Source organism: Sycon ciliatum, chromosome 12 (genome assembly GCF_964019385.1).
Source record: "Sycon ciliatum chromosome 12, ocSycCili1.1, whole genome shotgun sequence".
Classification (NCBI taxonomy): Eukaryota; Metazoa; Porifera; class Calcarea; order Leucosolenida; family Sycettidae; genus Sycon; species Sycon ciliatum.
Window position 1 is genome coordinate 4,127,836 of NC_088654.1, and position 12,061 is coordinate 4,139,896.

General features: G+C 47.5%; 1 protein-coding gene across 2 annotated transcripts in view; it reads right to left on the reverse strand.

The window, feature by feature from the left end:
- The window catches only part of LOC135828206 (uncharacterized), a 63,527-nt gene that overhangs the window by 47,539 nt on the left and 3,927 nt on the right, over window positions 1-12,061 (reverse strand). For both annotated transcript variants that reach the window (XM_065340660.1, XM_065340659.1), the window contains exons 3-12: window positions 9,695-9,799; window positions 9,204-9,260; window positions 8,672-8,738; window positions 7,951-8,128; window positions 4,279-4,335; window positions 3,460-3,549; window positions 2,837-2,900; window positions 2,325-2,540; window positions 1,312-1,637; window positions 616-760 (exon numbers count right to left, since the gene is read on the reverse strand). In XM_065340660.1, the coding sequence (XP_065196732.1) occupies window positions 616-760; window positions 1,312-1,637; window positions 2,325-2,540; window positions 2,837-2,900; window positions 3,460-3,549; window positions 4,279-4,335; window positions 7,951-8,128; window positions 8,672-8,738; window positions 9,204-9,260; window positions 9,695-9,799 (1,305 nt within the window). The remainder of the gene's footprint in view (window positions 1-615; window positions 761-1,311; window positions 1,638-2,324; window positions 2,541-2,836; window positions 2,901-3,459; window positions 3,550-4,278; window positions 4,336-7,950; window positions 8,129-8,671; window positions 8,739-9,203; window positions 9,261-9,694; window positions 9,800-12,061) is intronic.

The window sequence follows — 12,061 nt, forward strand, 5'->3', positions numbered from 1 at the left end:
ACCGCCCAACGGCCGACACCCCCTGAAATCCCCAAAACTCTGGGTGGACTTGAAAATGACCCCACTTATGGGCTCACCACACCTCAGTAAGCGGGTGAGGACAAGGTGCAGAAAAAGGATTGACGGCATCAGGGTATCCGTCCCGGGATCCAACTGCAGTTACCCCTGCCCCCAGTGAAGGTAATACTTGCTACTAGTGTGAGTGGCTAAATCAGAGTGGATCTGATAAAAGCTTCACTAGCACCATTGATTACACAAGAGTTAATCTAGCCAGAAGCAGTCCATGGTTAACAGGTATGTATACTTCAAATAGAAAGTATATGAACCCTGGAACCAACAAAGGTGGCGGGTACAACATTACACCTTCAAGCAGCCGAGTCTGTTGGCAACAGACCCAACGCAATCAGGCATAAGTGTACCTACCAACCGAACTAGCTGGCACACACACACACACACACACACACGCATATACGCACAAGTACGCCTCCCCCCCCCCCCATAAACACACACATACACATATATACACATACACCCACACACACACACACACACACATATACGCACAAGTACGCCCCCCCCCCATACACACACACATGCACACTCTCTGTATCTCACCGATACACTGGAGACTTGCTCCAAACTGTCTACGTCCGTTTCTGCGTCCAGTAAGCAAACAAGATTGTCGATGAGTTGGGAAACCGTACTGGCTGGTAGCTGATGGTCCCCATCATCACAAAGCTCACAAGCAGCTAGAATATGCCTGATAGGATAAAGCACACCAAACACACACACACACACACACACACACACACGCACACACGCACGCACGCACACACACACACGTGCACACACACACACACACACACACACACACACGTGCACGCACACACAGACACCATGTACACACACATACACACACACATGCACAGACAGTCACGCACAAGCCAGAGCATGAGCACATGAAGCAGTGGTATTGTCGGAAGAGCAACGTTTACAAAACTCACATGAACAGTAGGAAGCACATTGTGCATCTTTCTAAAGCGAGCAGGAGAGGGGAAAATATTATCAACCAAATATGGCAGTTGAAGAGTATCAGTTCGGATGGTAGGGTACAGCACAAGAGTGATAATCAGTAAAGGTTATGTGATCAACACCAGTACATGTAGAGATGGTTTGATGCTCTGGGCAAGACGCGGCACAGCGCTGCACTTATACTAGAGACTCTGCTGAATACATGTTTGTAGCGCCCAGAAGCGAATCCGCTGAGTCCACCCCTTAAAAAAAATGATTCGCATAGCCTCTATATCTTACATGGCGGCGAGTTGGAGAGCATTGACATGCCACTTGAGAGCGCACTGTGACAGAATCAGGCGTACACTGGAATCCAAGTGCAGTGATCCGTGGAGGTGAGTGCTGCGGCCATCACCGCTGAGATAGTCGTGTCCGTCATCCAAACTTGCCTCTATTATCTCCAGCGTATTCTCCAGATCAACATCTTGCCCGCTGTTAACGCCGTCGTCAGTGCTAGTATCATGATGCTGTGATGGTGACGCGAGCAACGCATTCTTCCACGCCAGAGCCACCAGAGACTGTATGTGATGATGGTACTGCTGCTGTTGCTCCCTCAGCGAATCATCCTGATGACGACATAGCGACGGAACAGAAAATAATATTATAACATATTATAGCCAAAAGCGAAAGGCAAAAACGTGAATCAACAGAGGGCAGTAGTCTCTACACACCCGAATGCTCCTTAGGGGCCATCCGTAAATACCGATATTTATTTAGAAACGAAAACTAGTTGTCTAGGGGGGGGGGGGGCGGGGGTTGAGAGCCTGTTCATTTCTCGAAAAAAATACATCGATGCCCAATTAGCATGTGTGGGCAAGTCCAGAAAAAATATCGATACTGTGCACCGTTTTGTATGTGTTCGTTTGTCAGGGAGGGGGAGGGGGGGGGGGGAGGGGGTTGAAGAGAAATGTCTAGTTTTCGTTTCTAAATATATATTAAAAAAACGGTATTTACGGATGGCCCCTGACCACAGTATTGAAAATAAATGTACTCAGCTATCAACACAGTAATGCGATTAATGCGGACAGACTCATCGTCATGGCAATTGAGAACGATAAACCTGGGAATTAGAAGATCTTTGATATGAATGGAATGTGCTTTGAAGTAGATCAATGTAGATTCTCATACACCCATCATAATATTACATCAATGCAGATCAGCACACTCGTACATACATTCTAAATCAATCTGGATTGCCGTACACACATCATGGATCAACCAATAACACCTTCATTGATGTACGTGTTTCTGACCTGGTATGGCGTAGCATGTACTGTCACTCTTAGTATACCGGCGGAAACATCACACGCTGCACATGCTGTACCCAGTGCAGATCCTGGCAACTGTGCCGATGGTGAGTGGTCTGCAGTAGCAGTCGTATTCACTGGCGGCGGTGATGATGATACAGTACTACCGTTGTTATGCAGTGAAACACACTGACTGGCAGGCATTGTCGCTTGTACGTATTCCTGATAACAAGAATACCATCGACAGAGGAAGAGAAATAGGAAACGGAATGGATATGTGCTTCTAGCTGGGCAGACTCAACCATTTTTCCTTTTGCGAAGCTGCCGAAACAATGTCAACGGTTGCATGGCTTACATGACCGAGACTGGAGGCGCACCCAGTACCATTAGCAGGATTACCAGCAGCAGCAGTAAGAATAGTAGCCATAACAGATGCAACAGCAGCAGCAGCAACAGCAGCAGCAGCAAAAGCAGCAACAGCAGGAACAGCAGTGGCGGCTGAAAACTCTCTTCCTTACCCAGAGTGGTATAGATGCAGTACCAATGAGCACATCATCATTCCAGATTGGCTCATCACAAGCCCTGACACCGCGTATAACAAACAGCAGCAACAAAAACAGCATACAGAAAGATTTATCAAGGCCATAAAACAAAAATTGATATCATGCCACAGCCATTTATGGTCTTCTGGGCTGTGTTTGTAACAGTTACAATATGACCTGCACCGCTCTTTTGCTCCTGCACAATTCCTTCCTCTCTCGCATTCAAAATACCCTCGCTGACAGAACCAGTAAGACATATTGCTTGTAACAGCCACACCCATTCTTTGTTTCAATGCTCCCGTGGACGGACGGACGGAACGTCTACACGTGATTCGTTGTGCGACATGTAAGATTGTGCACATGCACAACATGCACACACAGGAATTCTTGACACAGAGGCAGTGCCTGAAATCTTGACATAAATTCAAAGCCAGCCCCCCCCCCCTCCCCCCCCCCCCCCCATCGCATGCGCACACCTGTGCCAATGCCCAAATACAAACACACGCACGCACACCCCCCCCCCCCCCCCACACACACATACGCAAACACACACATGCACACACACACACGCACGCGCACGCTTGCACACACGCAGCTACCTGTTTGTCTGGATAACTTGTGACTGAGTAGGATTGGACACTGGTGGCTCAGACTGCTCATTGCTATCACTTGTACTTTTACCGGCACACCTAGACAATCAGCAAACCCAGATATAGAACAACACAGCTTTTAAAAACGCAGATAGTGTCGCTGAAAGAGTGAAAGAAAGGAAGAAGGAAAGTAAGAAAGAAAGAAAGAGAGAGATAGAGATAGATAGAAAGAGAGAGAGAGAGAGAGAGAGAGAGAGAGAGAGAGAGAGAGAGAGAGAGAGAGAGAGAGAGAGAGAGAGAGAGAGAGAGAGAGGGAGAGAGAGAGAGAGAGAGAGATAGAGATAGAGAGGGCTGCAAACTTTCACTTGGGAGAAATCTGATAGGGGTCGTCCCCCGACGAGGGGCCGAGGGATTATGAGCCAGAGCTCCCTTTATAAGGCCAAGCATTTTTAGGATTCCGTAAGCCTAAAACAATAGATTAGGGACCTTTCATGAGCAATCCTAGTAAGCAAGTGATGATTGTTTTCGGTCGGTTTATCGGAACGACCTGCAAAGATAGGAGAGATTCCAAAACTTCGGAACAAGTGGCAGCCCTGGGTAGGTCTTGTAAGAGTTCTGCTACAGTCAGACCACACATCCGTTTTCCATAGAAATATCTGAATAGAAGAGGGAACTGGATAATCGAACACACATACTGTATGTATGCATGGCATATGCTGTAAATCGGTAACCAATGATTTTCTTCCGGATGGCGAGGGATCCGGATATAAGAGGACCGGATAAGCGAGGTCTGACTGTACTAGTATGCCCAGAAGCAAGATGCCTTACCAGACGTAGCAATAGAGAGACATTGCAGCCAAGCCTGATACTGATGATGGCAGTAGACTGAACAGCACCAACAGCAATGTGGAAAAGAAAAGAAAGCAGGGAAATGAGGAGAAATTACACTTTTTGTTGTTGTTGTTGAAGATATAGCATATTTACGGTCAGCGGTCCTTTATGCATACATCTAGTGTGTCATTGCTGGTGCTCACAACGGGCATACTGCAATTTCACAAATTTTCAGTGTACTTTTATTTTTGGGATTTCGGTGCGTCTGTTCCATACCAAAATTTTCAATACACCGAACAAACACTAGCACCCATAATCCAATAGGGAACTGCTTCTCTGTATCTAAAAATATCTGTTCACCTAACCTGGCCTTTTGCCCTCACACCGAAAATATTGAGCACCTGAAAATTCTGAAATTAGAGTAGTTCATTAACCCTTTGAGCACGCGTGACGTTCTGACACGTCACGAGTCTGTACGGTACTACATCGATTTTGCTGTTCTTCCGTGGCGTCGATCTGAGCTGTACCACTGCACAGAGGACTCCTAGGATGTACGAGTACAGTATAAAAAAACTGCGAGTCGCTCCGTAAGTTTGAACTGGAGTTGCATGCGCGTGCATACATTTCCAAAAATTGAAATTTGGCCGATCTGTAGAGATGGCTCGCCGTAGGTTTGCCGCGGAAGAGGCCCTCCAGGAGGTTTTCATGGACCCTGACAGCGATGTCGAGCCGTGGTCAGTGGATGATAGCTTTGATTCTGGCGACGGGAGTGACAAGGAGTCGCGCCCGGATCTCGTATCGATACCTGGTTCGCCTGACGATATTGGTGTGACGCACGGCGACGAGCGCGATTAACACGACGTAGGTGACGGCGATACCTGTGCTGTGAGCGGGGAGATTGAGAGCGACGAGGACCTTTCATGGAAGAGCCACGTCCTTGCCACCGAGAATCTGAGTGCCCATGACGATGGTTCTGAAGGTAAAAATAAATTTGACGACTTGGAGAATAATATTTGCAAAGTGAAAATTTGAAATTATCACGACTCTTGAATCTTGATGTGCATTGAGTGTACTGGCTACAGACTATACTATGGTAAACTTAGTTATCTTCTTATTCTCTTTACATATGTGCCACACATGTAGGTGTTGGGAAAAAAGAAGATAACACACCTCTGCTACCTCAGTTTACCGGCACACCTGGCATGCAAGTGGAAATGCCCGACGATGCGACTTGATACGAGTATGTGCGCTTGTACTTCACCGATGCTATATGGAGTCTACTTGTTGACGAGACCAATCGCTTTGCCCGACGGTACATAGACGCTAATCTAGAAACACTGGCACCGCCCGCCCTTGCTCGGAGCTGGAAGCCGGTGACCACGTCGAAATGAAGATCTCCCTGGCGCTCTATCTGACGACAGGCATTCTCTGGAAGCCCTGGACCAGTACTGGAGTACGGATGCACTGATTTCCACGCAATCATTCTCGGCTGCCATGAAGCGGGACAGATTCATGAGTATCCTCATGTTTCTGCATTTCTCCGACAACGCTGCACCGGACAATGATGACAAGCTACGGAAAATTCGCCGCCGGTTAGATCTGTTTATCGATCGTTTTCAGGCAGTGTACACGCCACGCAAAACCATCTGCATCGACGAGGAATTGGTGGCGTGGAAGGGCCGACTGAGCTTTCGCCAATACATACCATCTAAGCGTGCTCGATTTGGCATCAAGATTTTGCCCTGTGCGAGGATTCTGGATATATGTACAACTTCATTGTGTACGTCGGCAAAGATAATGTCAATCTCAGCCCGGACATGGTGAAGCAGCTGGAAACATCGGGCGCTGTCGTCGCGAAGCTGATGATTCCACTTGAGAATCAGGGACACCACCTGTATGTGGACAATTGTATTCCAGCCTGACACTCACCAAGTACCTCAGTCAGCACCAGACCGGTGTATGCGGCACCATCCGCAAAAACCGGGTTGGTTTGCCGAAGCGACTGACTGGCTATAAGCAGCTGAAGAAATAAGAGTACACCTACCGTAGCTCGCAAGGAGCGCTTGTCGTAAAGCTTCAGGACACAAAGCAAGTCATGTTCCTCTCCACTTTGCACCGTGCCAATGCTGTGCCAACTGGCAAGCGTGATCGAGAAGGAAAGGCTGTCAAGAAGCTACAGGTAGTCCATGACTACAACCGGTACATGGGTGGTGTGGACCGGAACGACGCCATGCTCTCGAATTACACTGCTACACGCAAATCCACGAAGTGGTAAAAAAAGCTCGGCACACATATCCTGGATGAAGGGCTACTGAACGCGTTCATCTTGTACCAGAAAGCTGGTGGCAAGCGAAAACACTACGATTTTATCCGAATTGCGATGAGTGAGCTGTTGGCCGAAGGTGTCAAGGACGACATCTAGATGCAGCAGCACCAACAGCAGCAGCGCCAACAGCGGCAGCAGCAGCACCAACAGCGGCAGCAGCAGCACCAGCAGCAGTACCAACAGCAACAGCATCCGGACTAGCTCCAGCTGAGCCAACGGAACCTCATCCAGCAGCAGCAACAGCAGCAGCAGCAGCAGCAGCAGCAGTAGTTGAACCGCTACCAGCAGCGGCAGAGATTGCGGAGCCAGCCCAAGTATGCCCAGCTGCCCCAGGACGCCATCCTGATGTCGTTGCAGCAGCACCGACTCGCACACAGGCTCACCACCAAAGCCCAAGCAGGTTGACTGGACGTCACCATCCAGCATTTGTCCCGCCAACACCCAAGAAGGAAAAGCCGCTGAAGCGGTTCGCCGTTTGCTGGGCGAGAGGCAGGCGCAGGGAGAGCCGCGAGTGCTGCATGTCGTGTCCGGGGCAACCAGGCCTGTGTTCGGTGCCTTGCTTTGGAATCTACCACACCGAGTATGACTATGGCCAAATTTGATGGTGCTGGAGCAAAGGAGGCACAGAGTTCACTGTTATCATGTACATACTGTATATATTGTAAATATAACGCCAAATTCGCGTAAAACTACCTTTCTGAAAACGGTCATAACTTTTGTATTTTTTTGTATTTCCAAAACAAAAACAGTTCCGTGCTCAGGAAACATGAAAGAATCGTTTGAAATCAAGTTTGCTCACATAGAGTGAATTTAAAATTATGTTATTTTTGTACTGTGTGGCAGAGGTTTTCAATGGGCCCGGGCTCAAAAGGTTAAAGATTTTAGCAACATTCTGAAAAGAAATTCACCGTTAGACTGATCTTTCCACATCCATAGGAACACCCACCACGCTGGGATCAAAGGCACAGAATCAGATCCCGAAGCGGTGGGGGGGGGAGTAGATCAGACAACATTCTAACAGCAACGGGGAACATGTAAGCAAAGAGCCATGACTGATGCGAACCAATCGCCTTTTAGTTAGCATGAGTCAGTGAGTGCGTTCGACTTTGCCCGCGAATCGATTCGCGCTATTCACATCACCCCATGTGAATAAGCTGAATGGATTCCGAATCGATTCCAGGGCTCAAGACATGAAAATCGAACGACTTGAATGCACTTGAATCGATTTATGAATCGATTCAAGTGCGCAATCGAACGGACTCAGTCACGGCTCTCTGTGTTTAAAAGTCATGTACCGAACACAATACTGGTACTCGTTATCCGTTTCATGACCGGGCACTTACAATTCAAATTTGTCATTCCACACGGCATTGCTGGAATCGGCAAGAGTGCTACACTGCATCACTCTAGTAGCACCCATTGTCCTGCGGTAGTTGTCCGGTACGTCGGTCTCCTCTTTGGATGGCACGGCCGCAGTTCGTGTGGGACCAACACTGACCAGGCAGTACACGCGGGCATTATCTGATGAGTACGATAGACACACCCACACATAACCCCAAGCACATATGTGTACACATGTTTGCACAGGCAAGTACACACAGACACACAGACACACAGACACACAGACACGCATGTACACAGACTTGCACACACATGCACAAACAAGACCATGTACACAATAAATATGATAAAAATAATAATGTCATGTGTGCACATACACACGCAGAAAATGTACCATATGTACACACACGCACGCACACATGACAAACACAAACCGGTCAATTGGAGGCTGTATTTGTAGAATTAATAAGAAGAAGGAGAGAGAGAGAGAAAAAAAGATATAGAGCTAGGTAGAAGGAGAGATACAGAGAAAGAGTGTGTGCGTGCATCGGTTTGCGGGTGTGTGTTTGTGTGTGTGTGTGGGGGGGGGGGGGTGCATGCATGCATGCGTGCGCTTCTGTGTGTGTGTGTGTGTGTGTGTGTGCGCGCGCGTGTGTGATACATGTAGTTGCAAACTGTGCAGTAGAAATATCACAACTTGCATGCACACACCATGCAGCTTACCAAGTGCTACATTGCATTCTGTTAGGTGTTGTACCTCCACTCGCACTACTGCAGAACAAGATGCCAACTGCAGACACCAATACATCGGAAAAAAGAAAGTGAAAACATACATGTAGGTCGGGAGGAGAAAGAGAGAGAGAGAGAGAGAGAGAGAGAGAGAGAGAGAGAGAGAGAGAGAGAGAGGAGAGAGAGAGAGAGAGACAGAGAGAGAGAGAGAGAGAGAGAGAGAGAGAGAGAGAGAGAGAGAGAAGAGAGAGAGAGAGAGAGAGAGAGAGAAGGGGGGAGGGGGGTGGGGGGATAATAGAAGGACAAAGAAGGAGGCAGAGAACAGTAAACACTGCACCAAGCCAGCCTTCATTGAATACATAATTATGCATCATTACAAGTCAAATTTAACATGTGAATCAATGTGCATGGGCGTGTGCACGTTTGTATGGGTGTGTGACGATTTGTCTGTGTGTGTGTGGGGGGGGGGGGGGGAGGGGGGGGGGCAGGCATATGTACACATGCTTTACAGGAGGCTGAAATCTACCTTAGTCTGCGACTGCGGCAGTAGCATCCTCCTCAGCATTTGGTCCTTACTCATTGCCTTCAGCCAACACACAACATGAAGAGCAGCACAACCGTACACAACGCCATGTTGCACGTGGACACACACAATACAATGGCTATAAGAATGCAGATGTTACAAAATACCAACGTACAATGGATGCGTTTGCGTGCTCGTGCTTGCAATCTCTTTCTGACATATTTCCCATGTGCGTGGGAGGCACTTCCTTCAAAACATGGGAAACCATGCAAACAGAAGCACGATAAACGGCACAAATCTCCGCGCGCACTGACCATGCATACACCGGTTTTCTTTCCAAGGTTTTACGCTTCGACAATGACGGCAGACAATAGTTCAGGAAAGAGATCAAATACTTGCACCATGTAACTGCTTAGTCAAGACAGCTGGCAAAGCCACTCGTTCATGCACAAACTCACACAGCTGGCATACTGCTCATTGAACTGTCACAGTACCTTGCGCATGGCAAATCCGAGGCTGTATCCAGGTACGCACATGTCCATGAGAGCGACAGGATGGCGAAGTGCGTCATTCACACAATTGACTAGTTCCTCATCCACCTGCAGAGTATTGTGATGCAGGGACAGACACGGATAAGAGGACATTTTATTCCCGTAGCTATGCAGAAGACGTTACTTCAGTAACGTCTGGCGCTAGCCAGGGTCCACACAGCTTTAATTTGGTGTTTGTTTGTTTGTTTGTTTGTGTGTTTGTGTCACGCCTGGCGCTATCCCGTATCTCTCCCGTACCGTACGGTACCAGGAAAGACAGCTGGCCACAATATTTTTATTTGTTTGTGCCATCGACATGCCTGGCGCTATCCCGTACCTGTCCCGTACCATCAAGAGTATGGTACCATCAAGAGAATGAGTATATATGCGAAGTGTATCGGGGGAATGCATTCAGTGCAGTAACATTTTGTGTGGATTTGTGTGCGAGGCCGAGATCCCACTAGCAGGCTGGTTGGCCGCCTGTCGACCAGCCCGGAAATGGTATGTAGGCCGATAGCATAATAATTATAACGTATATACAGTCGTGTAGATGTATAGCAGGGAGTCATATTATGTAAACGACTCCCTGCTGTATGGTGAGATTTTCTGGAAAGAAATACGAAGTAGGGAGACGAGTAAATGCAATCAGAATGGATGTTAGTTGCCGTCAGTATGATAATAAGAAGAAGAAGAACGCCCGTGATCGGCAGAGTCAGCGCCGGGGGCCAGGAAACGTCAGGACCGACATCCCGTCGACTCCAGAACGCCCGTGATCGGCAGAGTCAGCGCCGGTCCCATAGCCATGCAGAAGGCGTTACTTCAGTAACTCATTGAAACGTTTTTGCAATACAATGATGTAGCTAATAAAAGGAAAAAGCATTTCCATCAGTTCTAACAACATGCACGATGAGCTAGGCAACAAAGCATAGCGCAGGGCCCTGAGCTTCCAAGCTCTCTCGTTTATAGCAGAGAAAAGGCTGAGAAACGAGCAGGTGCCTAATCTCCTGAAGTTCGTCTGTATACGGTGCAGGTGCAGAAACACACATCAATTATACTTACACAGGCATAGAGACAGGAAACAGAATACTGGTACTCCGTTAGCGATCATCATACACTTATCCATAAGAAAGAGAGAAAGAACTCTGGGGGGGGGGGGGGGCATGTTTCTATTAAAAGAAATAAAAAATTCCCGGTTCCCGTGAGTCTCGGCTAGAGGCCGAGTGTTTCGCATCCGTAGGAACGCCACCACCCTTCAAGGATCAAGGCGCAGATGTATTTTAAAGAAAGAAAGAAAGAAAAAGAGAAAGTAAGAGAGAGAGAGAGAGAGAGTGAGAGAGAGAGAGAGAGAGTGAGAGAGAGAGAGAGAGAGAGTTGGGTGTTGCCTGGCGATTGGCACCATGAGCAAGAACCTATATGGGCAACTAGTTACGAGTGATCTTTCGTCTTCGATGTTTGCAGTCATGATCAGTGTACAGAAAAACATCACAAGTAAAGTTAAAGCGATGGTATGACATCATCACAGAGTTGCATGTCACCACATAAATTGCAATAATGACATCATGGCACAGCATCACATGATCACACCACACTGTACTGTAGTACCGCAGTAAACATGAATGGCTACAGTGATCTTCCTGGGAACACACAGCCTTATCATTACGATAGATTACAGGAGACACACACACCTGACACCTTGACAATTAAACCTCTCTTTAGAATGAACAGCACAGCACTTGAATTGATCCTCAACAAAAATAATTGGTTCTTCTCCATTCTCCACACACAGTGAATCTTCAGTCACTGATGTGCCAGAGTCACACAATCATACTTCTACTCCAACCGCAAATGTGATGATAATTATCAGTGTTCCCCGCACTGTTTCGCACAATAATACACCATTACCCAAAAGCGGTCTCTTGGCTACATATCCTTCCAAAATGTATTCTGAAGATGGGCCTGGCCTGAAAATTTGGATAGAATTTATTTATTGCATTCGGAAGGATTTGTAGCTGAGAGATCGCTTCTGGGTGGTGGTGTATAATTGTGGGAAACATATTGCACGCCCTGAGGAAGGTGTTCGCAGATGTGCCTGATGTTCCTGCACTATGGTTGCAGATTTAGATGAGAAAACACTAAAGCAGCTGTTAGGTGCACATGTTCAGCACATGACAATCATCATGGTGCCTGTGTTGCAGTATACACCAAGATAAGTAGTCTTCACTGTCCCATAACAAGTACAGTGAAACCTCGTTAAGAAGAACACTTATAAGACAAACTTTCGCTTAAGAAGAACTAGAATTCCAAGCGCTATTGGATTCATCACTTTGTGTT